This window comes from Salvelinus alpinus, chromosome 17, assembly GCF_045679555.1.
Source record: "Salvelinus alpinus chromosome 17, SLU_Salpinus.1, whole genome shotgun sequence".
NCBI classification, from domain to species: Eukaryota; Metazoa; Chordata; class Actinopteri; order Salmoniformes; family Salmonidae; genus Salvelinus; species Salvelinus alpinus.
Window position 1 is genome coordinate 9,955,985 of NC_092102.1, and position 27,583 is coordinate 9,983,567.

Sequence of the window (27,583 nt, forward strand, 5' to 3'; positions counted from 1 at the left end):
TCCACATGACATTTTAAAGTGTTTTAAATGTATAGAAATGCAGTAAATGAGCTTCAACTTTAAAATAGTTTTACTTCAGGCTTTGTCATTCTATAGATGAGCTCACATATGGCTTGCTTCATCACTTGAGCACACTATTACCATGCTATTTCCCTCACTCAGCTGAAGTTGGCCATTCCCTCGCTGCTCCCATCCATGCACAGCAGTAGATGATTGAATACATCAAGAACAGCCCTTGCAAATCCCACAAAGCCTTTAATGTCCAAAATGGCATTAACGTGTTGATTTATGTCGGGCTTATAGCAATATACTTTGGATTGTTGATAGACTCCATCATGTGAATAAATATGAGTTTTTAACAGTTTCATGTGTTGAATGTAGTTTAATGTGTTGAAATGCTTTTATTGTGGTGTAATTCAACATCTTGTGAATGTTCCTGTGTGGTGCAGTTGTTTCGTGTTTCTCCGCTTCTGTAGAACTGCGCTTCTGTCATTGTATCTGAGGATGGAAGGAGGAGGGAGCGACATGGAGGAGGAATGTGGACCTGCGTTCGGTAAATGGAGAGAGAGGAAGGGAGAATGAGAAAGAGAGGAGGAGGGATGAGGGAGGGTCTCCCAAGTCAAAGAGAGAAACATGCAGCATGTCTGTCAAAAGCTGAGAGAGTTAGAGAGAGAGAGAGAGAGAGAGGAAATGCTGCCTGAAATAACAAAGAAAGTGACTCACTCTACTTAAACCCAGAGAGTCAACTGGTGCGGTGATCATACCTCCTCTGGGATACTATCGACAGCTTGGTACAAGCTCTACTATTCTATCTACACATCTTCTAACTTCCGAGCTAAGTTCTCTGTAGATACATCTCACACTTTCAGTGCTGTTAGGACCATGGCATCCCTAGGATGGTTCGTGGTGGTTCTAGTGGGCGTTTGGAGCCAGCTAAGCCCAGGTCGGGGAGCTAATAATGGGCCTGGCAGATACCGCTACCAGCGCAGGAACTGCTACACCTGCTTCTATGGATACAATGGCTACAACACGGGACACATGAAAGGTGCAGGTGAGTGAGAAGTATGTGCTGTGTGCACAGTGCTCTACCATAGTACATAGTTTAACAGTATATCAGTCCCCGTTGTGAGCAAGATCATGTCATATCTGTCATCGTGTGTACTGTATGACGTTAGACTTTGTCACCTGAACCTCCTGGAATGCAAGAGAACCTGTCGTTTTTTATTGATTATTTCTAAGAGATTATAATTCTGAATCAAGGCTTCTGTGTGTACTGACATCTGACATGTAGACACATTATCTGTGTGTGTGTGTGTGTGTGTGTGTGTGTGTGTGTGTGTGTGTGTGTGTGTGTGTGTGTGTGTGTGTGTGTGTGTGTGTGTGTGTGTGTGTGTGTGTGTGTGTGTGTGTGTGTGTGTTTGTTTGTTTGTTTCAAATACAATGCAACTTCATTGTCCCATATAGGGCTGTGAACCTACATTAATGGCTTAACCTGCATTTATTTGCGTGTTTAAAATTGTAATGGTGCGAGTGGAGTAATGGGACACGTATAAAGTACTTTGAAAGCAGGTAGGGATCAGGATACACTGCAGCTGCTGCAGTTAAGGGGAATATACTGGAAGATGAGCTCTATGAGCCCTGTGTAGAAATGAAAGTGAGAGAGACCATGCAAGTCTATATCGAGGTTGTCCTTCTTGATTACAGAGAGAATGACAAAATAACAAATATGTGACCGACTGGCTTGATTTGATCATATGTAGCAAAACTTGAAGTTGTGTTTTTATTTTATTTTTTTATGTTGGATACAATTAGAGACTCAGAGCTAGAAAATTGTATATCTTACACTACAGTTCAGGAGCAATGGGAAAGTAATTCTGCTTTGAAAGTTGATAAACTTGTAACACCACTTTTGAGGAAATTGCCCTTGAATGTTTACGTACACCTACTGGAGAGCTCTTCTTTGTCTACACCCATTCAGCATCTTCACACCCTCTTAAGCCTTAGCCCCACCCATTTTGTTAAGCATTCACGTGAGGCCATGTGCTAATCAGAGTGACTACAGTAGTGTACTAAATAACCAAAGATTTCAAGACTAAAGGCTGTTTTATACTGTCTATCGACATGTCTGTTTACAGTTGCCATAGTTACATCATGAACATTCTATTGGCGTCCGACATCAAACTTGTCGTTGTTGTAACGAAAAAGGATAAACACAAAACGACAGGCTGCATGACATCAGCAGCCTGGTGGTCCAAAATAGCATAACTGGTGTATTTTAACACCAATAAACCCATCCGTTTAACAATGAATTTAGTATATGTCAATCTAGCAAACCAGGCAACTAAAAGCAACTTTATAAACAATGTTTTGTACTCCCTGACAAAAGGCCATGCAGCCGAAACACTTCAGAGTTTTTCAACTTTGTTTCCATTGAACATGCCATACAAATAAAGTAATTTTAATTCATTATATGAAGAGTGCCCTGGTCCTCCTTTCTTTTTAATGTTTTGGTTTGTGTCTAGCTTGTTAGTTAGCTAACTAGCCAGCCAGCTAGCCAGTTCAAATAATGACCATATCATATAGCTGACAACGTCTTAACTTTAGCTAATTTGTATTCATTATTACAGGAAAATAAACTCAATTCAGATAATTATTTACAAGATAATGGCGAGCCAATTACAGAAAATACTTGGATATTGGCCTAACGTTATATCCTAATTTGACTTTGGTGCAGGTCATGTTGTTCTTCACTTCTCTGGTAAACACACACTATATCAAATAAAGTCTATGTTTATTGTCAGGATACAGAAGGTGTAAATGGTACAGTGAAATGGTTACTTGCATAGTGGAGTCTTTTGTTTAGACATGTAGCTAACTAGCTAGCTAAACAATGAACAATAATCCTAACTATTTTCTACCCTGCTTGAATCTACAGGTAGCTAAAGCTAACCAACTAGGTTTAATGTTAGCTAGCTAGCTAACATTAGGCTATAACTAGCAATGCAAATGGTTCTGAGATACAAATAATATTACTACACAGATCATACACATAACTTTAGCTAGCGAGCCAGCCAGCCAGCTAACGTTAGCTAGCTAGCTAACAGTATGCTTTAACTTGAAATGAAAACAACTTCCTGACAAAATTAGAAACGTTTGATATCTGAAAATATAGCTAGCTAGACTCTCTTACCCGTATACATGGATAAACGCTTCTCCCTCTCTGTCACGGATGCCATGGTTGCCCTTAGTTTGAAGATGTAATCCGGAGATAGGAGTTTTATACAACAGCCTTCTGTGTGTTCTATTTTCGACTCCCTCCACATATCTGCAATCAAACGCCTGAATTTTCTCCATCTCCTTAGCTATCATACTCTGCTTCCACCGGGCATTCCACTGATTTCAAAACTCGGTCCTCCAGAAAGTGGAGAGCATTAGCAACACTTTTGCAGTTCTTCATGATATTGTTAAAAAAGCTGCTTTAGAAAGAATTACCTACATATACTGAGCAGCTCATGTTATAGACAGAAGCGTGCTATATAGCGCACCAATTCGAACTCATCTCTTGGCATGTCCAACCCATCCCCCATCCATTATCTCAGCCAATCATGGCTAGCGGGAAAGTTCCTGTCTTTTTCTGCTAAACCATCTAGGCTCGTAATTTAACCATTTTATTCGGATTTACAGATGGCATACAAGTTTGTTATTACTGCACATTGAAGTTCACATGTTCCAGAAGGCATTTCTACCAAATAACGCATTTTGATTTAAAAAAATTGTTCATTCAAATGCCTCTCCTGTGAAGTAGTGACGCTCGACATATGCCTAGTTTCCTGAAATGAGTCACTCAAGTCACTGAAATGAGTCACTCAACTCAATATTTTATATAACGATCAAACAAGGAACTGAATTGTTGGAGCGAAATTTCCTTACTTTCAGTCTCATGATAAATGTTAATTAGAATCATGAAATATTGACTTATTGAATATAATCATGAATATTGCATTATGAATTATGGTGTATGATTGGTGGAATCATGTTTTGAGTTTTCTATTATGTTATCATGGGTATTTGAAAGCAGTATGGAGCCTCACCTGGACTCACCCCTTTTTCCCTTGTTCCCCTTCCCTATACCTATTTAGTGGTATGGTATTATGGCTCAGCTAGGCCTCAGTTATGGAGGGGTGCCATACAGTTTTTGACTACTACTACATTTTAAAATCCGATCGCTTTTGCTTTGATCATGGATCGACTATAGCCTTTGAAATTACCGTTGTTTGGAAACGTGAAACCTTTGTTTGGAGATTTTTTGTTTTGTTTTTATACAATCAAGGCTTGAGTCTTTTTTTGGTTGCTTTGGAAGCGGGTCTGACTGTGGCATCACATACCTGTAGCCTCAAGGCAAGTTTTGAATTTCATTACATATTGCCTTTATAACAATGTTTTACAGCTGTAAACAGATACATTTTGGGAAGGTGATGGGATAGCCGTCATGGAAAAAAGCAAAGGAAAAACCATCATGTCCTTTGATGCTTTAAGCATCCAGTATGGTGTGTTTTTGCTACGGCCACACTCAGACGTGGCCGCGTGAACACAGAGGAAATCGTATGACTTACATGAAAAAGCATTGACTCCATCCGAAATTCTCAGACTCCAAATCCCAGTGTCGGCACCCTAACTCTAGATGGTGTAACCCGCGTCAGCATCAGGGGAGGGTGATATGAGAGTGTGAGATGTATGTCTTAGATTAGAGATGATAAACTACCTGGCGTAGTCAATCTGCAGATGCAGCAGTTTCTCTGTTGTTTCTTGATGAATTCATGGGATCCTCCTGATTTATGACAGTTGGGCTTCTGTTGCTTTTTGATGCGTCTTATCATTGTCCAGTAAGAGCATGGCGAGCACAGGGGGATCCTGGCATCAGATCACACATGCCGATGCATGGACACAGACAAGAACACACATGCACACACATTTATGTGCAAACGTACACACACACACAAACACATGCACACACGCTCACATACATACACACACACATATGGCAATGTTACTTCCCAAAACCAAGCTTCTGCTGCACTCCATACTCCTAATCTTTAATCACTGAGTGATTGGACCACAGAAGAACACCGTCTTGTAACCACCAAGATACATACTCTGTCATCTCAGCCAAGTGTGTTCATGGTTCCAGTTCCAATCATGTTGATGCTGGCTGGAAGTGTGAGATCGACCCTAGGGCAGCTGTTTAGGACATTACAACTGTTTTGTTGTGCTAGTCTGTGTGAATTTCATGCCTGTTAATGAGAGGTCAATGAGCAGTGAATGACTGTGAGGTCAGGGAGAGAAGTTGGTCAGGGCAACAGGGGCCAGAGGCTGATACCCTTGACTGATTGCTCTCTTGCTGCAGTTGTTCTTTCTCAATTCACCTAACCTTTTCAGGAACTTCAGTCTCCCTTGACCTTGGGTAGCAGCAGGAGATCATTTCATCTTCTTTATCCTGTGCCAAACACATTCATTCAAGGAGTCTAAATTGTTAACGTTAGCTGCTGGCTGCATGGTTGCAGCAACCTAGTTAGCTAATGTTAGCGCGCTAGCTAGCTATTTAGCTAGGCTACTCTCAAGCTAACGTTAGTAGCTAGTTTTCTTAGCTAGCTATAGATTGGATCATTCTAGCTAGCTTTAGAGGATGACTGCTTTTATTAACTGCTTTTATTAACACACCTTGTTTTCCATGAAAATGTGTGTTCACTCTCTCATGAGGCAGGCAAACAAGCGGACAGGAGAGGAGGGTTTCCACTAAATAACAGCCACAAAGTCAGATTCTACAGACGGGAGAGGAGTGTGAGCGAAGAAAGAAACCAAGTGCAGAGTCAACCAACAAGGTGTTTGTGCAGCTCAACTAGTTGTTAAGAGGTGTGGTTGGTGAGGCTCTGTAGGCTGTAGCTAGGAGGCCACTGTGACTGACAGGGGAATTCACCTGTCGCAGTGAGCGGGGGGGTTACCGCGTGAAATGACAGGGACAGGGTTGCAGTCACTAGACAAAACTGAGGCTAACAGGCTAAAATTGGGAGATATACTGTATGTAACTTGTCCAGTAAGAAAAACCTGCTTTCTTTTCCATTGCAAAATGTTTTTCAACGTTTTTCTATGACGTGAACTAATGAATATGTCTGGTAAATGTGTTCAGTGTTTTGAAAGTAGTGTGACGGCGCCACACCAGATTAAAAAGTATTGGGGCAAATGCTGTCTCACCACATGTTGTCTGGCTGCTCTGGTGTCAAGTAATTGTCTTTTTGTTTTTTCATGATTTGGTTAGGTCTAATTGTGTTGCTGTCCTGGGACTCTGTTGGATCTGTTTGGGGACTCTTCTCTATGTTAATCTCTCTGTAGGTGAGGGCTTTGTTATGGAAGGTTTGGGAATCTCTTCCTTTTAGGTGGTTGTAGAACTCACTGGCTCTTTTCGCACACACAGACACACAGTGTGTCAATTGAGCCTCCTGTCAGCGCTCCGGGCCACAGCAATAAGATTCTTTGCAGATCTGTCAGAGGGGGTCCTCATTAGCCTGTAGTGCTTGCATGTGTTCGATTAGTACACTGTTTGGGAGGCTCACTTTGTATACACGGTATATGTAAATGTGTAGACTATGTACTGTATACAGTGTAATATAATGTACTGAAACTGGAGGCTATTCTGCACAGACACAGATAAGCAAATACACAGTATGTTACTGTGGCGCCCAGAGAGAACAGATTTGGATGGAAATGGGTTGTTTTCTGTTGTTCCTTATTCTCCTGCTTTATTAACAATTCTGAGGTCGGATTGTGTGTGTGTGTGGTGTGTGGTGTGTGGTGTGTGGTGTGTGGTGTGTGGTGTGTGGTGTGTGTGTGTGTGTGTGTGTGTGTGTGTGTGTGTGTGTGTGTGTGTGTGTGTGTGTGTGTGTGTGTGTGTGTGTGTGTACACCTGCTTGTGAGAGCTTGCCAGTGTGTGTTTGCCAGTGTGTGAAGTCTGCGTGGCATGTTTCATGAATCCCTGCTTTCCATCAGTGTTGATGTGGCTTTGGATTTTATCTCCTTGTTGGCAGTGTCCTATGAAAACATGCCACGTCTTGCATACACCAACAGCCTTAATAAAATGCCTCGAAGCAGCATGATTGATGAAAGAATGGTTACTTTTCAAATTGAAATGCGTACTCCCCACTTTGTTGTGGAGTCAACGTTCACGAGCCGTGAATGGCCATTTTGTCTGCCATCGTTTCATATGAGAGTAATCTTCCCCTTCATGTTTCACCCTGTAATTATCAAGAGGATATAAGGTTATGGAGCTGATGCTTAGACCAGATTCTGTTCAGTTGTAATGTGAAGAAAAGGTTAACGCTGTTAGCATCCCTCTTAAAAGAATTACTGATGCCTTTGCCCATTGGGGTAAGAAACATATCGTATGTCAAAGTGCCTACAACCTTAAGACAATGATTTGCAACTCCGATATCTTGCCAACAGAACGTTAATATGGTTGCCAGCGCAGTGAGAAATACATTAGTAGCGCCTATTGTACAGTGTATAATCTTAGAAGTCCCTATCATCACAGAGAGGCTGCTGGCCATTTACGTGTGGTGGCCCCCAGGGGTCAGACATAATTATTTATCTCATGGAGGAGAATAGGCAGGCCTTTAATCATAATCACAGGAGTACTACCAAGTCCTGAGTGCAACCAGGCCCTTTTATCATGGGCAGCCTCGGAGAGTGTGCCAGACTGTCTGATGAGCTGTCTGGACAAGTCTGCCTTCCTTCTTCAGAGAGAGACTGACCTCTAATCAATGCTGCAGTCAAGTGCACTTGACTGTACTCTTCTACCCTACCTTACCCTCTACCTTACAGCACCCCGTGGGGTGGTCTGGCACTGCTTTGTGTTTATCAAGAAAGGCCACCCATTCCATCACTGTTGAAGGGCAATATTTCACCACTTTTCAACCTCATATTCATGATCTCCAGCACCATAGCAGTGTCTACATATGTGAAAACAGCCATTTGGGAGAGCATGGAGGAACCACGAAGTTCAGATGAGCTCTTTTCAGTTTTTTGTTTTTCTTCTTAACCATAATTGGTGTCTGTATACATGTACAGTTAGTAATGTGTCATTAACTTGAAATATGAGTGTTTCACTTTGAGTAATGCTGCTTTTACATGGTACGAGGTAGACGGCAAACCAGATGTCATTGTTTTCAATGAGAGAACGATTGTAAATGCCATTGAGGCTGGCGGTGAATGCCATCAGCCGCCACGGTAGATGGGACTTGCCGCCAGAGTTAAAATATTTCAACTTTTGCCATCTGCCATAGTGTTGTTCTCTACCGGATGTGTGTTTACTGAAATCACCATAGCAACGCATACTGTAGTGCTGGCTTGCTTTTGCCATCATTGTCTTTCTTGCTTTCTTGTCCCGCTATGCCGACTGGTAGGACGTTTTTTGCATCTAAACGCAGCATAACTCCTTGTTTGGCTCCTGAATGTTAAAGCAACGAAACGAAGATCCCTGCACCCTTCATTTCTTAGCTTCATCGTGGCGTCCTTCTGCGTACGTCTCTTGTCGTCTCCACTAATTTCTGTGTTTTTATTTAGACTCTCTCCATCCAGTCTCAGTCTCAAGAACCTCCAGCAGTAAATTGTCCCTTGGCTGTGAGAAGTAGCAACATTTTCCAATCCTTATAGCATTTACATGCTGCGTCTGGGAGCAGCTGCATCTGGGAACAGGGATTGTGTCTGGGGTTCAAATGGCTGTAAATACAATTTGAAGATGAAAGAGACAGCTTTGTTTTGTCTGTTAATGGACTTTCAGATCATTTGAACTGACGACCTTGACCTCACCCAGACACAACACTTGATTAGGCTATTTGGCCCAATACCTCATGAAGTGCAGTTATTCCCGCATATGTACATTATATAAATACCAAACCGGACAAAAACTTTGCCGCTGGCCAACACTGCTCTGACACACAAACAAAATGTTCAAGTGTTTCCCTACTCTCGATAAATAGACTGAGCGTTGCTGTAACTCTCCAAACCCCTCATGCTACCGAGATAAATCCACTGGTACGATCAACAATGCCTGACACACTAAATCCCCGGCTGATTACCAGGCATTTACTGCTTATCACACTGCCCAGTTTTAATGGCCACTCGGCCACTCTCCACTACTGGGCCAAAGCCAGATCCTTCCTTTCGCCTTTTATAACGTCCTCTGGTGGCTCATTCAGGCACATGCCCCCAAGTGGACCCTAATATAGCACCAGCCGCAAAAACAACAGAGGACATCAGAGTTGTCTGAGTTTAACAGCGTTTGTGTCAAAAGCCAAATACCTTATTTCTTGTTCTGGCTTTCATGGTTTTGTTTTGGTGCTCTCTGGTCTTGTTGAAGTTGGAAGTTTAGTGGATGTCTGCGTGTCAGATGGTTTCTCATAGGCTTGAAAGGCAAGCCTCATGACCACAGTGTCTTGAAATGATAACAGTAATGCGTGTCAGTGTTGTTGTGGAATGCTGCTTGACATTGTGGAGGAAAAGGAAGAAGGAAAACATGTTTGTTCTTCATAAACCCCAAATGGAGAATAAGCTTTCGTCTTACTTAGAAAATGTCACTTGATGGCTTTGATAAAGTCAACAATAGAGACATACTGTACTTGTCGTGACTGCTGTTTGCTGCCACATGTGTCTTGTTGATTGTATTGATGTGGCTCCTTAGGATAACAAAATGTTAGCTTATAGAGCAATATCCATTGTGCTGGAAAGAAACTGTTATGTTTTTGATAGGCACAGGTTTGTGCTGAGCATGTATTGTCCCATGGTAGTGCTCTTTGAAGAAGTATTATCCAGAAGAGAGGACCTTCAAACGGGTCCCTGACGAACACCTAATGTCATAGAGGACCCTGGATAAAGTTTTAATAGAGGCATAGAGAATCATTGACCTTTGACCTGTTATGGACAGATACAACTTATGGAGAGGAACTGGATGACATGTTTACAGCCTTTGAGGAGGCTTGGCTGGGCCCCATGTTCATTTTCCATTGCCATTCCTGATCCAGGGAGTAACGCTAACTTTTGTTGAAATAAATGGGATAGATATACTCCATTGTAGTGGTTGGTTGTCAAGATGCAGTAGGCTTTCCATTTTCGCAGGGCGTCTGTGGTTAGACTGGCTGATTTTGTGAATGTGTGTGCGTGCGTACATGTGTGCGTGTGTGTTTACTGGCCCTCCAGTGCTTGCTTTGCTAATTGTGCTGGCCTTTGTCCGTCTGTCTCCAGTTACCACCTGGCCCTGATGAGATTGGCATGTGCCTGTATTTCTTGCTGATTGCGCTGTGTGTCTAAGGCTTCTCTATAAGAGGCTTGCAGGGCTTCTGGGGCTTAGGCAGAGCTCTTCCACTACACTACACTGTACAGCGAGAGCTCTTCCAATACAATACACTGTACAGCGAGAGCTCTTCCAATACAATACACTGTACAGCGAGAGCTCTTCCAATACAATACACTGTACAGCGAGAGCAGGGCTTCTGTGGTACACTGTACAGCGAGAGCTCTTCCACTGCAGTACACTGTACAGCGAGAGCAGGGCTTCTGTGGTACACCGTACAGTGAGAGCTCTTCCACTACACTACACTGTACAGCGAGAGCTCTTCCAATACAATACACTGTACAGCGAGAGCTCTTCCAATACAATACACTGTACAGCGAGAGCTCTTCCAATACAATACACTGTACAGCGAGAGCTCTTCCAATACAATACACTGTACAGCGAGAGCAGGGCTTCTGTGGTACACTGTACAGCGAGAGCTCTTCCACTGCAGTACACTGTACAGCGAGAGCAGGGCTTCTGTGGTACACTGTACAGCGAGAGCTCTTCCACTGCAGTACACTGTACAGCGAGAGCAGGGCTTCTGTGGTACACTGTACAGCGAGAGCTCTTCCACTGCAGTACACTGTACAGCGAGAGCAAGGCTTCTGTGGTACACTGTACAGCGAGAGCTCTTCCACTGCAGTACACTGTACAGCGAGAGCAGGGCTTCTGTGGTACACTGTACAGCGAGAGCTCTTCCACTGCAGTACACTGTAGAGCGAGAGCTCTTCCACTGCAGTACACTGTACAGCGAGAGCTCTTCCACTGCAGTACACTGTGCAGCGAGAGCAGGGCTTCTGTGGTACACCCTACAGTGAGAGCTCTTCCAATACAATACACTGTGCAGCGAGAGCTCTTCCACTGCAGTACACTGTACAGCGAGAGCAGGGCTTCTGTGGTACACCCTACAGTGAGAGCTCTTCCAATACAATACACTGTACAGCGAGAGTTCTTCCACTGCAGTACACTGTACAGCGAGAGCAGGGCTTCTGTGGTACACTGTACAGCGAGAGCTCTTCCACTGCAGTACACTGTACAGCGAGAGCAGGGCTTCTGTGGTACACTGTACAGCGAGAGCTCTTCCACTGCAGTACACTGTACAGCGAGAGCAGGGCTTCTGTGGTACACTGTACAGCGAGAGCTCTTCCACTGCAGTACACTGTACAGCGAGAGCAGGGCTTCTGTGGTACACTGTACAGCGAGAGCTCTTCCACTGCAGTACACTGTAGAGCGAGAGCTCTTCCACTGCAGTACACTGTACAGCGAGAGCTCTTCCACTGCAGTACACTGTGCAGCGAGAGCAGGGCTTCTGTGGTACACCCTACAGTGAGAGCTCTTCCAATACAATACACTGTGCAGCGAGAGCAGGGCTTCTGTGGTACACCCTACAGTGAGAGCTCTTCCAATACAATACACTGTGCAGCGAGAGCTCTTCCACTACAGTACACTGTAGAGCGAGAGCAGGGCTTCTGTGGTACACCCTACAGTGAGAGCTTTTCCAATACAATACACTGTGCAGCGAGAGCTCTTCCAATACAATACACTGTGCAGCGAGAGCAGGGCTTCTGTGGTACACCCTACAGTGAGAGCTCTTCCAATACAATACACTGTGCAGCGAGAGCTCTTCCACTACAGTACACTGTAGAGCGAGAGCAGGGCTTCTGTGGTACACCCTACAGTGAGAGCTCTTCCACTGCAGTACACTGTACAGCGAGAGCAGGGCTTCTGTGGTACACCCTACAGCGAGAGCTCTTCCACTGCAGTACACTGTACAGCGAGAGCAGGGCTTCTGTGGTACACCCTACAGTGAGAGCTCTTCCACTGCAGTACACTGTACAGCGAGAGCAGGGCTTCTGTGGTACACCCTACAGTGAGAGCTCTTCCACTGCAGTACACTGTACAGCGAGAGCTCTTCCACTGCAGTACACTGTACAGCGAGAGCAGGGCTTCTGTGGTACACCCTACAGTGAGAGCTCTTCCACTGCAGTACACTGTACAGCGAGAGCTCTTCCACTGCAGTACACTGTACAGCGAGAGCAGGGCTTCTGTGGTACACCCTACAGTGAGAGCTCTTCCAATACAATACACTGTGCAGCGAGAGCTCTTCCACTACAGTACACTGTACAGCAGAACTCTTCCACTGCAGTACACTGTACAGCGAGAGCAGGGCTTCTGTGGTACACTGTACAGCGAGAGCTCTTCCACTACAATACACTGTACAGCGAGAGCAGGGCTTCTGTGGTACACCCTACAGTGAGAGCTCTTCCACTACAGTACACTGTGCAGCGAGAGCTCTTCCACTACAGTACACTGTACAGTGAGAGCTCTTCCACTACAGTACACTGTACTGCAAGAGATCTTCCACTACAATACACTGTGCAGCGAGAGCTCTTTCACTACAATACACTGTACAGCAGAGCTCTTCCACTACAATACACTGTGCAGCGAGAGCTCTTCCACTACAATACACTGTACAGCAGAGCTCTTCCACTACAATACACTGTGCAGCGAGAGCTCTTCCACTACAATACACTGTACAGCAGAGCTCTTCCACTACAATACACTGTGCAGCGAGAGCTCTTCCACTACAATACACTGTACAGTGAGAGCTCTTCCACCACAATACACTGTACAGCAGAGCTCTTCCACTACATAACACTGTACAGCAGAGCTCTTCCACTACAATACACTGTACAGCAGAGCTCTTCCACTACAATACACTGTACAGCAGAGCTCTTCCACTACATAACACTGTACAGCAGAGCTCTTCCACTACAATACACTGTACAGCAGAGCTCTTCCACTACAATACACTGTACAGCAGAGATCTTCCACTACAATACACTGTGCAGCGAGAGCTCTTCCACTACAATACACTGTACAGCAGAGATCTTCCACTACAATACACTGTGCAGCGAGAGCTCTTCCACTACAATACACTGTACAGCAGAGCTCTTCCACTACAGTACACTGTACAGCAGAGCTCTTCCACTACAATACACTGTGCAGCGAGAGCTCTTCCACTACAATACACTGTACAGCGATCACACTGATTTGTATATTATTTGCAGTATGTTTCTCACTCTCTGCTCTTTGTCATTTCTTGGCCACAGATGTTGACGAGTGTCAAGTCCACAACGGAGGCTGCCAGCACCGATGCGTCAACACCAGAAGCTCGTTCTACTGCGAATGCAACCCAGGCACCCGCCTGCACACAGATGGCCGGACATGCATCGGTAAGGAGTAGTGTGAAGTTGCCCTTAGACCAGTGGTTCCAAAACGATGGGAGACCTGATATGAAAATGGGGTCGCAGGAACATTTCCAAAATCCCCCCAAAATGTTTTTTTTTATCGTTGTATCTCAAAATCATTGTAATGTGGTTACCCTTAAAATCAAAATGATGATTGTTGAAATCTAAACGATAAAGTTCAATCAGAGTGCACTTAGATCGTGGGAAAAGGCCGCACTTGACTGATGCGCTTGAATCGGAATGATTCAAGTGCAACAGTCAAGTGCAGCCTTTCGTGCTGTCATGTGACTGAATGCTGCAGTCTAAGCATTCACGGGTCATGACGGAGGAGTTTTGGTTACTGACTCAAAGGGAATACCCTGTTGTCTCCTTCAGAGCATTAAAACGTTTTTATTATTTAACTAGGCAAGTCAGCTAAGATCAAATTCTTATTTACAATGACGGCCTACCCCGGCCAAACCCGGACGACACTGGGCCAATTGTGCGCCGCCCTTTGGGACTCCCAATCACGGCTGGTTGTGATACAGTCTGGATTCGAAACAGTGACTGTAGTGACACCTCTTGCACTGAGATGCAGTGCCTTAGATCGCTGCACCACTTGAGAGCCCATGGTACCCTTCGTCAGCTCATATCTGTGTGAAGCTGGATTCAGCAGTGCTCTCGTCTGCATTAAAACCAAATATTGATCCAGGTTGGATGTGACAGCAGTGATGAGGAGCGCACTGTTGACCACGCCCCCTGACTTTGAGAAGTGACATGCACCAAGTGACATGCACCGAGCACACCCATCTCATCAGTGGTGGTGAGATAAGAGATAATGTCAGAGTAATTTTGTTAAAGGAATTTTAATTCCTATGTTTATCAACCAATTCAATTAAAACACTCTGCCCATACATAAGAATTTGTAAGATAATTATCAGCATTAAATGGACAGAAACCAGTCTTAAAATCAATCAATCAATAGCGTTTATTCTCGAGAGTACTGATCATAATACATTTTACATCAGGTTATATAATAAAGATGATGTCATAGGTTTTAATGTCCATCCTCCTCTCGGATACAATGGCAGTACAGTTAGCATTCTCATTACTGTCTGCCACCTGTTCAACTATCTGCAACCAACCCAAGGTCTTTCCCCTCCCTGGGTAGAGACATCATTCTAGCCTGTCTGAAGATAAACCCATTCTTTCTAACAAGGAACACATAACATTCAACATTATGATTATAATAAGATTCATTCTTACAGTATTATAGTAGTATTCTGTTTAGTTCTAATTCTAAGTCAAATGTATACATATTTTAGTCATTAAACACAAAAATCCCATAACAAATTTGCAATTGACTGTATAGCTCCACATTAAAAGTATGTGATCGGGAGTTGAGAAAACAATCAGAAATACTGTTAGAATGTTTTGCAATTGCCTGCCATAGCCCCAAATAAAAAAGTAAACATTGGCTGTTAATTACAACTTTTTTTGTGGTTGGGGTCATGAGAACTTTCAGATATCAAAACGGGATCGTGGACGAAAAAAGTTGGAACACCTGCCCTAGACGCTGACCTTGGGTCAGTTTTGCATTTCCCCACTAATGGTTAAGGTTAGGCTTGGAGGAGGGGAAGCTGATTCTAGGTCTCTACTGTACCTAGGGGAACTTCACCCTGGAGCCATCAGTGAGACCTAAAGGGAGGGTGGCGCTGTGGAAGGGCACCTAAGGTCAACCAAGGTCAGGGGTGGGGGGTTTGGGAGTGATAGGGGTTTGGGATGAAAGAGGTGGATCTGGTCCAATGTGCTGGCTGTATCCCATTGTTGCCCTCACCATCTGGAAACTACGCTATGGGAGAGGCTGGGACTCACATCAAAGCAGGGAAAGGGGTCTTCACCTTCTGCTTGTGTCAAAAGGGGGAATCAAAGAGTCTTTTGTGCTGGCAAAAGAGGTGCTTTCCTGCTGTTCTCCAGCAGCCCTTACAGAGCAGGTTTGTGTCTGGGCGTATATACTGTAGTAGTGCAGTGTCTGCCTCTCTCTTGTCTCTTTCTCTCACACACATGCACACAGACACGAACACACACACACTCTCTCTCTTTTTCTCTCTCTCACATTGCACTGTATCATGGCTATGGCACACAACAACAGGATGTCAGGTTAACTCAAATCAAATCAAATTGTATTTGTCATATGCTCCGAAAACAACTGGTGTAGACTTTACCATGAAATGCTTGCTTATGAGCCCTTCCCAACAATAAAGAGTTTAACCCATTTCAGTCAATTGACGCACCGGTGTGTCAATCTAAGTAACATAATAAAAAAATCCCCATTTAAAATCCGTCAGTTTAAGGTAGAAATATATTTGTTTGCTTTGGATGCGTCTCAATCCACTGCATCTGCCAATGTTGCACTTCCGCATCTGCAGTGAAAAGTGACATCCTGAAAATCTGTCTTGTCACTAAAACATCTGTAGAGTCCGAACAGTTTGACATACAAACTACGATGGAAAGGGGAGACTCTCAGGTACATGAAGGCGTTCTCCGTTTTGCTCTACGACCACCACAAGTGGCAAGGGACTCGTCTGAAGTCGGTACCGTTGATGTGCTAACTTCTATTTGTAGCTTCCGAACCGTTTGGGCTACAAACTAATGTGACCTCACTGTGGAAAAGGGAGATTCTCACGAATACGATGATCTTCTACGTTTTTCTCTATAGCCCCCACAAGTGTCAAGGGACTCGTCTGAAGGTATCTAGGACCCGTGAAAAGAAACTAAATTGAAGTATGAAGGTAGTTTTGTGCCTACCCAAATTATGAGTAAAAATAAATATATTCACTACCGTTCAAAGGTTTGGGGTCAATTACACATTTCCTTGTTTTTGAAAGAAAAGCAATTTTTTGTACATTAAAATAACATCAAATTAATCAGAAATACAGTGTAGACATTGATAATGTTGTAAATGACTATTGTAGCTGGAAACGGCTGATTTTGTAAATTGAATATCAACATAGGCGTACAGAGGCCCATTATCAGCAACAATCACTCCTGTGTTCCAATGGCATGTTGTGTTAGCTAATCCAAGTTTATCATTTTAAAAGGATAATTGAACATTAGAAAACCCTTTTGCAATTATGTTTGCACAGCCCTGAAAACTGTTGTCCTGATTAAAGAAGCAATAAAACTGGCCTTCTTTAGACTAGTTGAGTATCCGGAGCATCAGCATTTGTGGGTTCGATTTGTGGAGTGATTTGTTGAGTGGGTGGAAAACTAGTTTTAATGACTCCAACCTAAGTGTATGTAAACGTCCGACTTCAACTGTAGATATTCCATAAAAAAATCTACCATTTCCAGCTACAATAGTCATTTACAACATTAACAATGTCTACACTGTTTTTCTGATCAATTTGATGTTACTTTAATGGGGAAGAAAATGACATTTCTAAGTGACCCCAAATTTTGAACAGTAGTGTATATATATACAGTTGAAGTCGGGAGTTTACATACACTTAGGTTGGAGTCATTAAAACGTGTTTTTCAACCACTCCACAAATTTCTTGTTAACAAACTTCATACTTTGCTGCAAAAAGTGCAAATCAATCCCAGAACAACAGCAAAGGACCTTGTGAAGATGCTGGAGGAAACAGGTGCAAAAGTATCTATATCCACAGTAAAACAAGTCCTACATTGACATAACCTGAAAGGCCCCTCAGCAAGGAAGAAGCCCCTGCTCCAAAACCGCCATAAAAAAACATACTACGTTTTGCAACTGCACATGGTGACAAAGATCGTACTTTATGGAGAAATGTTCTCTGATCTGATGAAACAAAAATATAACTGTTTGTCCATAATGACCATCGTTGTGTTTGGAGGAAAAAGGGGGAGCCTTGCAAGCCGAAGAACACCATCCCAATCACAAAGCACGGGGTGGCAGCATCATGTTGTGGTGGTGCTTTGCTGCAGGAGGGACTGGTGCACTTCACAAAATAGATGGCATCATGAGGAAGGAAAATGATGTAGATATATTGAAGCAATATCTCAAGACATCAGTCAGGAAGTTAAAGATTTGTCGAAAATGGGTCTTCCAAATGGACAATGACCCCAAGCATACAAAATGGCTTAAGGACAACAAAGTCAAGGTATTGGAGTGGCCATCACAAAGCCCTGACCTCAATCCTATGGAATATTTGTGGGCAGAACTTAAAAAGCGTGTGCGAGCAAGGAGGCCTACAAACCTGACTCAGTTACACCAGCACTGTCAGGAGGAATGGTCCAAAATTCACCCAACTTATTGTGGGAAGCTTGTGGAAGGCTACCCGAAATGTTTGACCCAAGTTAAACAATTTAAAGACAATGCTACTAAATACTAATTGAGTGTATGTAAACTTCTGACCCACTGGGAATGTGATGAAAGAAATACAAACTAAAATAAATCATTCTCTCTTCTATTATTCTGACATTTCAATTTCTTAAAATAAAGTGGTGATCCTAACTGTGTCACGACTTCCGCCGAAGTCGGTCCCTCTCCTTGTTCGGGCGGCGTTCGGCGGTCGACGTCACCGGCCTTCTAGCCACCGCCGATCCACTTTTCATTTTTCCATTTGTTTTGTCTTTGTTTTACACATCTGATTTCAATCCCATAATTACTTGTTCATTATTTAACCCTCTGTTCCCCCATGTTTTTTTGTGAGTGATTGTTTATTGTATTTTCGGTCTGTCATGGTGTGTATTTTGCTACTTTGTATATTTTACATTTTGAGTAAAAGTACGTTGATTACTCATATCTGCTGTCCTGCGCCTGACTCTCTACACCAGCTACACATAGGACCCATTACAAACTGACCTAAGACAGGGCATTTTTACTAGGATTAAAAGTCAGGAATTGTGAAAAACTGAGTTTAAATGTATTTGGCTAAGGTGTATGTAAACTTCTGACTTCAACTGTATGTCACGTTCCTGACCTGTTTTCTGTTGTTTTTGTATGTGTTTAGTTGGTCAGGGCGTGAGTTGGGGTGGGCATTCTATGTTTTGTGTTTCTATGTTTAGGTCGTTGGTAATTAGCCTTATATGGTTCTCAATCAGGGACAGGTGTTTGACGTTACCTCTGATTGAGAACCATATAAAGGTAGGCTGTTCACACTGTTTGTTTGTGGGTGGTTGTCTTCCGTGTCTGTATGTTTGTTCGTACCACACGGGACTGTAGCGTTTGTTCGTTCGTTTGTTGTAGTCTGTACCTGTTCCTGCGTTCTTCGTGTTATATGTAAGTTCTCATGGTTTAGGTCAGTCTACGTTCGTTTTGTTATTTTGTAATCATTCCAAGTGTTTGTTTTCGTGTTCGTTTTCGGCAGTTAATAAATTCATTATGTTTTCAAAACCCGCTGCATTTTGGTCTGATCACTACTCCTCCTCTTCGGAAGAAGAGGAGGAGGACAACCGTTACACTGTATTTCCCGAACTTTCTTGTATCTCCTAGATATCGGACAAACACTTAAAAACCACGTTTCTTATGATACGTTTTTTGACTGTCTTTTTCGCTCTTTATGAATGTGTTATTCAGTGCGTTTCTCTGGGCTATACAGTAGTAGTAAAGGCCAAATTTAATAATTTATCAAATAATGGTTTTATTTTTTATACCTAAAGAGGTCCTACAACTCAAAATCAACTAGCTAAATGATCCGTAGTATGACCATAGTAAAACAATTCCAAATGTCCGCTTATAATTAAGAATTAAAAATAAATGGTAACACAAGTGGAATAAAATAAAATACACAAGAATGGAGCTACAGTATATACAGGGAATACAAGGGCACATGTCAAATCTTTTCAGCCTTCTGAGGGGGAAGAAGCGCTGCCGTGCCCCCTTCACGACTGTGTGGGTGTGTGGACCAGATTAGGTCCTTAGTGATGTGAATGCAAAGGAACTTGACGCTCTCAACCCGCTCCAAAACAGCCCCCCCCCCCCCGCTCCACAACAGCCCCTCTTTCTCCTATAGTTCACAATAAGCTCCCTGGTCTTACTGACGTTGAGGGAGAGGTCCTGGCACCACACTGCTAAGTTTCTGACCTCCTCCCTGTAGGCGGACTCATCGCTGTTGGTGATCAGGTCTACCACCGTCGTGTTATCGGCAAACTTGATGATGATGTTGGACTTGTGCGTGGCCATGCAGTCGTGGGTGAACAGGGAGTACAGGAGAGGACTAAGCACACACACCTGAGGGGCCCCTGTGCTGAGGGTCAGCGTGGCGGAGGTGTTGTTGCCTACCCTCACGACTTGGAGCCGGCCCGTCAGGAAATCCAGGATCCAGTTGCAGGGGGAGGGGTTCATTCCCAGGGTCCCTCACTTGGGGATGAACTTGGAGGGGACTATGGTGTTGAACGCTGAGCTGTAGTCTATGAACAGCATTCTCACTTAGTTATTTCCCCTCTTGTCCAGGTGGGAGAGGGCAGTGTGAAGTGATTGTGTCATCTGTGGGTCTGTTGTGGCGGTATGCGAATTGGAGTGGGTCTAGGGTGTCTGGGATGATGGTGTTGATGTGTGTCATGACCAGCCTTTCAAAGCAGTTCATAATTACAGATGTGAGTGCTACAGGACGATAGTTGTTTATGCAGGTTACCTTGGAGCTCTTGGGAAAAGGGACAAGGGTGGTCAGCTTGAAACATGTTGGGATTACAGACTGAGACAAAGAGAGATTGAAAATGTCAGCTGGTCTGCGCATTCTTTGAGAACACCTCCTGGTATTCCGCCTTGTGGTTGTTAACCCGTTTAAATGTTTTGCTCGTGTGGGCCACGGAGAGCGAGATCACATACAGTAGTCATCCAAAAAACAGGTGCTTTCATGCAAGGCACAGTGTTATATTCCTCGAAGAGAGCATAAAATACAGTTAGCTAATTTGGGAGTTCTGCATCGCATGGCTGGGTTTCCCATTATAATCCGTTATCGTCTGCAAGCCCTGCCACATACGATGAGCGTCGGCGCCGGCGTAATAGGATTCCACCTTCCTCCTAAATTGCCCTTAAGCACGTTTGATGTCTTGTCAGAGGTCAAAGTGGACTTTCTTGTATGCGCCCATGTCCGTGTCCTGTTCCTTGTAAGCGGTAGCTCTAGCCTTTAGCCCAGTGGACATTACCTGTAATCCTTGTTTTTTAGGGTTTGGATATAATCTTAGAGTCACTGTGGGGATTCTTTCTGTTTGAGCTTTAAACAGGAAGCAGGAAAATGGAGTCATGGTCAGATTTGCCTAAGGGAAGATGATGGAGGGCCTTATGCGTATGCGTTTCTGTGGTTAGAATAAAAGTGGTTGAGAGTTTTAGCACCCCTAGTGGCGTAGGAGACATGTTGCTAGAAGTGAGGTGGAATGGTTTTAAGTCACCCCGTGCTATAGTCTCCACACACCAGAAACGCTGCCTCTGGGTGAGCCTTTTCTTGTTTGTTTATAGCCCCATACAGTTTGTTGAGTGCCAGAGTGTTTGTTGTTGGCTTGGGGTGGGATGTAGACAGCTTTGATAATTACGGAGGAGAAATCTCTTGGTAGATTAAAGGGTCTGCAGTTTACCATGAGTTATTCTTTATCAGGTGAGAAAGAGCGAGAGATTTCCTTCACACTTGAAGTAGCACACCAGTTGTTTTTTCTTTAAAGAAACACTACACCTCCTTGCGACTTCTACAAAGCCTCTGTACGATCCTGCCTCTGCATGGAGAATCCACCGAGTACTACGTGCATAGCGTCCTCATCCAGCCACGTTTCAGTAAGACATACATATAACATCCAGCTTTCCAAGTCTCTCTGATGGGAGATGTTACATTCCCACAAGACAATCTCAATATATCGCTCACGGAACGGGGACTAACAAAGAAAATCACTTTGACAACCAAAACGAAACAGAAAGGGGTTCAAAAAGGGTTCTGAAAGGCACCCTTGTGGGTTCCCACTGAAAGTTGGCAAAGCCACTAGTAAGACACCCACCATGGATTCCCACTAGGTTTGCCTCCAAAAAGACAAACTAAATGAAAAACCCACAACAACTTCGGATAGGGCGTAAAAAGAGTCTTCTTTCAAACGTAAGAGGTTGAGCTCAAAATCGCACCTCAGCTGACATGAAATGTAGCTCTCCCAACATCTCTCAAGCTCAACTGGAGCACTGAGCCAGCCACTCTTAAATATCACCTGGGCTAGCACAGGTGAAACACTTTCCGACTAACGAAATGGACAAGCCAGCACAGGTGTAACACATACTTACTAACAAGGTGACACCAATTGGTGTGCCCTACGTGCTAACGTGATACCTCAAAATAAAAAAATTCTGTAACAGAGAGACTCGAACGAAGATCATCCATCTTATTCTCGAGTGACTGTAAATTTTCCAATAGAACGGAGGAGAGCACCGTTTGGTTTTGTCTTTGCCTCAATTTCACCAGGAATCCACCTTGTCTCCCGTGTCTACACCTGCAGCGTTTTGTTAGCCCATGGAACAAAGGAATGGGATCCGGTATGAACAGTGGAATAGCTCAGTCGGAGTTGAAGTCGTATTTTAAGTCCAAATTGAGGTTAGTAACTGTCGATCTGATGCCCAGAAGTGGCTGGAGGTCATATGTGATAATAGTATGAACTTTCTGTATCAAAAAAGTAAAGAAACATGATAAAAGTCACTATATAGCAAAGTTGTTACCGTTCTCTTGTCTCTCTGATTGATTTAGGACCGTTGCCTCGCAGCGGGCCATGGGAAGCGCCCAAGGCCTGTCGAAACATTGTTGGCTTTGACCAGGGCCAGTTTGAAGGAAATGTTATAACTTGCCTAACTTGCCTACAAAAAGCCTGATTTGTGTTTTTTTTATGAGTAATTACCACAGAGATGGGAACCCATTCATATTATTAACGTTTTTATAGAAATGGGCCCCAAATTACACTACCTCAGTTTGTGATTATAATTATTAATTCATTGATTCATCCTTTTCCTGGAGAGCTACGAGTGTGCAAGCTTTTGTTCCAGCCCTGCACTAACACAACCGATTCAGCTAAAGGTCCTGGCAAACAATGAATTAGTCAAATCAGGTGTGTTAGAGCTGGGCTGGGACAAAAATGTGCACCCCCGTAGCTCTCGAGTGTTGGCCACCCCCAAAGCCGTCATGTCAGTTGATCTACAAATACTTTTAACCCCATTTACTGTTCCTATTCACCACTGAGAGGTAGAACATGTGCTCCGACACACGCACTAATCTTAGATTCCCTCTTGGCGTCTGCACAGCAACTGCGTGCAGTCCAGAAGCGCATATTCAATTTAGTTATTTATTTAGATTTTAATCAGGCTACTTTGATGTCACGGTACGCTCTGATGGCATGATGTGTCATACAAACCATCTCATTCTTCTCATGCTGTTGTTTTTTTGCCAGGCCTTGTTTTCCTCCTTTAAATTAAAGGCAGCTTACCAACTCAAGGATGTTCCAAACAGTGAAGCAAAATAAGACACCATACATAAACTCTGTGACATATGCTTTAATGAGAAACATATGACTGACTGACCTGACATTGGTGTGTTCCTACGTCACAAAGTTTTTTTTATCAAAGACTCTGAGCTCGATTTATTTTAAATGAATTTCTCTATTTCCCTGAAAAAAAGTATAAACCCTGTGCTGGAAATGTTTAATGTTTGTGATTTTCTAATAACAAATTTCTGTGTTCTATTCATGTGCTTTTCTAATAACAGTTTTCTGTGTTCATACAAGTGACCATATTGAACGAATCCTCACTTATCAGTATCTGCAATTTGGCAGTACGCCCAGACCTTATTTGAGAACGAAAGATATCCCAGTTTCAAGGTCTCAGCTTAGAGAGAAGAAGCCTCGTAAGCTATTGATCGGTCACATGAATGAAGCAAACATTAATTATTTATGAATGATGAACAAGCTAAATCATGCAAATAGGACTTGTCTGCATTATATAAGGGAATTAACGGGACTGCCCCGTTAGAGCTCCTAACAGATGTTCACTATGGTGCATCAAGTTTGTTGGAACCTCTCCAGCAGGCTGATAATAAATAATGATTCATTTAAGATTGATTTAGAATGTCCCTGTGTAAGAACTTGCACGACAACCCACGTATATGTGTCTGGCCTTTTGGATTGTTTATGAGCCCTAAGTAGTCTCAACTGTTCCCTAGCACAGAGCTTCCCAAAAAACTCTTTACACCGGAGTTGTCTCGAGATGGCTATGCATATTCATGGCATGAGGCTAGTAGCATAGCTGCTCTCTCCATTGAATACAGGTGGTTGGCGTCAACAACCCTCATCGAATATTTAAAAAAGGATTACAATAATGAGTTGTGTAGACAGCCCGCCGTGCCACTTTGTGGACAACAACTCCCATGTGTTATGGTGGAGAGACATGTATCTTGTCAGTATATCCATAATCCTTGCTCTTTCTTCCCCATGTCATTCTTTCACTCACATCTCATCTGGGTTCAGGCTTAGCACAGCCAAAAGAGCCAACTCATCCATCATTGGGAAAATGAACATTGCTATTTGAGAACTAGTATGAAATGTGGACCAAAATTAGACCTACTTGGCTCATATATTGGTCATGTGACGTTTTGGGTGATTTACTATCGATCGAGAGCATACAGGCAATTTACTTGCCAAAGCAACCCTGTCAAGTGAGTCATTATGGCTTCCCGGGGCACGTTGTCAGTCAGGGGAAGACCTGATACTTTCCACTGAAGATCTCACAGCTTTCCTGAATAAACAAATGCCAAACACAACCCCCTGCCCCTATACCTGTCACGTTCCTGACCTGTTTTATGTTATTTTTGTATGTGTTTAGTTGGTCAGGGCGTGAATTGGGGTGGGCATTCTATGTTTTGTGTTTCTATGTTTAGGTCACTTGTAATTAGCCTTATATGGTTCTCAATCAGGGACAGGTGTTTGACGTTTTCCTCTGATTGAGAACCATATATAGGTTGGCTGTTCACACTGTTTGTTTGTGGGTGATTGTCTTCCGTGTCTGTGTCTGCACACCACACGGGACTGTAGCGTTTGTTCGTTCGTTTGTTATAGTCTGTACCTGTTCCTACGTTCTTCGTGTTATATGTAAGTTCTCATGGTTTAGGTCAGTCTACGTTCGTTTTTGTTATTTTGTAATCCTTCCAAGTGTTTGTTTTCGTGTTTCGTCGTTTGCTTTAATAAATTCATTATGTATTCACAACCCGCTGCATTTTGGTCCTCCGATCCTTCTCTCCTCTCCTCGTCCGAGGAGGAGGAAGATCTAGACACCCGTTACAGAATCACCCACCAACCTAGGACCAAGCGGCGGGGGAGAGCTCAACAGCGAAACCAGGACTCGTGGACTTGGGAGCAAATATTGGACGGAGAAGGACCCTGGGCTCAACCAGGAGAATATCGCCGCCCCAAAGCTGAGTTGGAGGCAGCGAAAGCAGAGAGGTGGCGATATGAGGAGCTAGCGTGGAAGCAGGAAAAGGATCTGGGCTACACTACGTGGGAGGAGATCGACAGGTGGTCGATCGACCCAGGGCGAGTGCCGGAGCCCGCCTGGGATTCTCTGGCGCAGTGCGAGGAGGGATACCGGCGAATGGAGGCAGCACGACGACGCGGTAGGAAGCCTGTGAGTAAACCCCAAAAATGTCTTGGGGGGGGGCTTAAAGGGAGAGTGGCGAAGTCAGGTAGGAAACCTGCGCCTACTCCCTGTACTTACCGTGGAGAGCGAGAGTACGGGCAGACACCGTGTTACGCAGTAGAGCGCACGGTGTCTCCTGTACGTGTGCATAGCCCGGTGCGGGTTATTCCACCTCCCCGCACTGGCAGGGCTAGATTGAGTATTGAGCCGGATGTCATGAAGCCGGCCCTACATATCTGGCCACCAGTGCGTCTCCTCGGGCCGGCTTACATGGCACCAGCCTTACGCATGGTGTCCCCGGTTCGCCTACATAGCCCGGTGCGGGTTATTCCACCTCCCCGCACTGGTCGGGCGACGGGGAGCATTCAGCCAGGTAAGGTTGGGCAGGCTCAATGCTCAAGGGAGCCAGTACGCCTGCACGGTCCGGTATTTCCGGCGCCACCTCCCCGCTCCATGCCAGTACCACCAGTGCCTACACCACGCACCAGGCTTCCAGTGCGTCTCCAGAGCCCTGTTTCTCCTCCACGCACTCTCACTATGGTGCGTGTCTCCAACCCAGTACCTCCAGTTCCGGCACCACGCACCAGGCTTCCAGTGCGTCTCCAGAGCCCTGTTCCTCCTCCCCGCACTCGCCCTGAGGTGCGTGCCCTCAGCCCGGTACCTCCAGTTCCGGTACCACGCACCAGGCCTATAGTACGCCTTTAGAGTCCAGTGTGCCCTGTTGTTGTTCCCCGCACTAGCCTGAAGGTGCGTGTCTTTAGCCCGGTACCTCCAGTTCCGGTACCACGCACCAGGCCTACTGTCCGTCTCCCCAGCGCCATCTGAGCCATCCGTCTCCCCAGCGCCATCTGAGCCATCCGTCTCCCCAGCGCCATCTGAGCCATCCGTCTCCCCAGCGCCATCTGAGCCATCCGTCTCCCCAGCGCCATCTGAGCAATCCGTCTGTCCCGAGCCATTAGAGCCGCCCGTCTGTCCCGAGCCGTCAGAGCCGTTCGTCAGTCAGGAGCCGCTAGAGCCATTCGTCAGTCAGGATCTGCCAGAGCCGCCAACCAGACAGGATCTGCCAGAGCCGCCAACCAGACAGGATCTGCCAGAGCCGCCAACCATACAGGATCTGCCAGAGCCGCCAACCAGACAGGATCTGCCAGAGCCGCCAACCAGACAGGATCTGCCAGAGCCGCCAACCAGACAGGATCTGCCAGAGCCGCCAACCAGACAGGATCTGCCAGAGCCGCCAACCAGACAGGATCTGCCAGAGCCGCCAACCAGACAGGATCTGCCAGAGCCGCCAACCAGACAGGATCTGCCAGAGCCGCCAGCGAGCCATGAGCCATGAGCAGCCAGAGCCGTCAGCCAGCCATGAGCGTCCAGAGCCGTCAGCCAGCCATGAGCGTCCAGAGCCGTCAGCCAGCCATGAGCGTCCAGAGCCGTCAGCCAGCCATGAGCTGACCCTTAGCTTAGAGCTGCCATTTATCCAGAACTGCCCCTCAGTCCAGAGCTGTCTCTCTGTCCGGAGCTGCCCTTCAGTCCGGAGTTGCCCCTCTATCCTCAGCTACCTCTCTATCCTGAGCTACCTCTCTATCCTGAGCTATCCCTCTGTCCTGAGCTACCTCTCTGTCCTGAGCTACCTTGTCCCGGAGCTGTCCTTTATCTTGGTGTTGCCCCTTAAATTAGGTGGGTGGAGTAAGAGGGTGGTCATTGTGAGGGGGATAAAGAAGCGGGGATTTATTATGGTGGGATGGGAACCACGCCCAGAGCCTGAGCCACCACCGTGGACAGATGCCCACCCAGACCCTCCCCTAGACTTTTGGTGGTGCGTCCGGAGTTCGCACCTTGAGGGGGGGGGTTCTGTCACGTTCCTGACCTGTTTTATGTTATTTTTGTATGTGTTTAGTTGGTCAGGGCGTGAGTTGGGGTGGGCATTCTATGTTTTGTGTTTCTATGTTTAGGTCACTTGTAATTAGCCTTATATGGTTCTCAATCAGGGACAGGTGTTTGACGTTTTCCTCTGATTGAGAACCATATATAGGTTGGCTGTTCACACTGTTTGTTTGTGGGTGATTGTCTTCCGTGTCTGCGCACCACACGGGACTGTAGCGTTTGTTCGTTCGTTTGTTATAGTCTGTACCTGTTCCTACGTTCTTCGTGTTATATGTAAGTTCTCATGGTTTAGGTCAGTCTACGTTCGTTTTTGTTATTTTGTAATCCTTCCAAGTGTTTGTTTTCGTGTTTCGTCGTTTGCTTTAATAAATTCATTATGTATTCACAACCCGCTGCATTTTGGTCCTCCGATCCTTCTCTCCTCTCCTCGTCCGAGGAGGAGGAAGATCTAGACACCCGTTACAA

At 44.8% G+C, this 27,583-nt stretch overlaps 1 protein-coding gene across 1 annotated transcript in view; it reads left to right on the plus strand.

Moving 5' to 3' along the window:
• Positions 1-609: 609 nt before the first annotated feature.
• Positions 610-27,583, plus strand: part of LOC139542092 (multiple epidermal growth factor-like domains protein 6) — a 78,591-nt gene continuing 51,617 nt past the window's right edge. The window contains exons 1-2 of the mRNA XM_071347124.1: positions 610-1,051; positions 13,495-13,617. Of these exons, the coding sequence (XP_071203225.1) occupies positions 883-1,051; positions 13,495-13,617 (292 nt within the window). The 5' untranslated portion in view covers positions 610-882. The remainder of the gene's footprint in view (positions 1,052-13,494; positions 13,618-27,583) is intronic.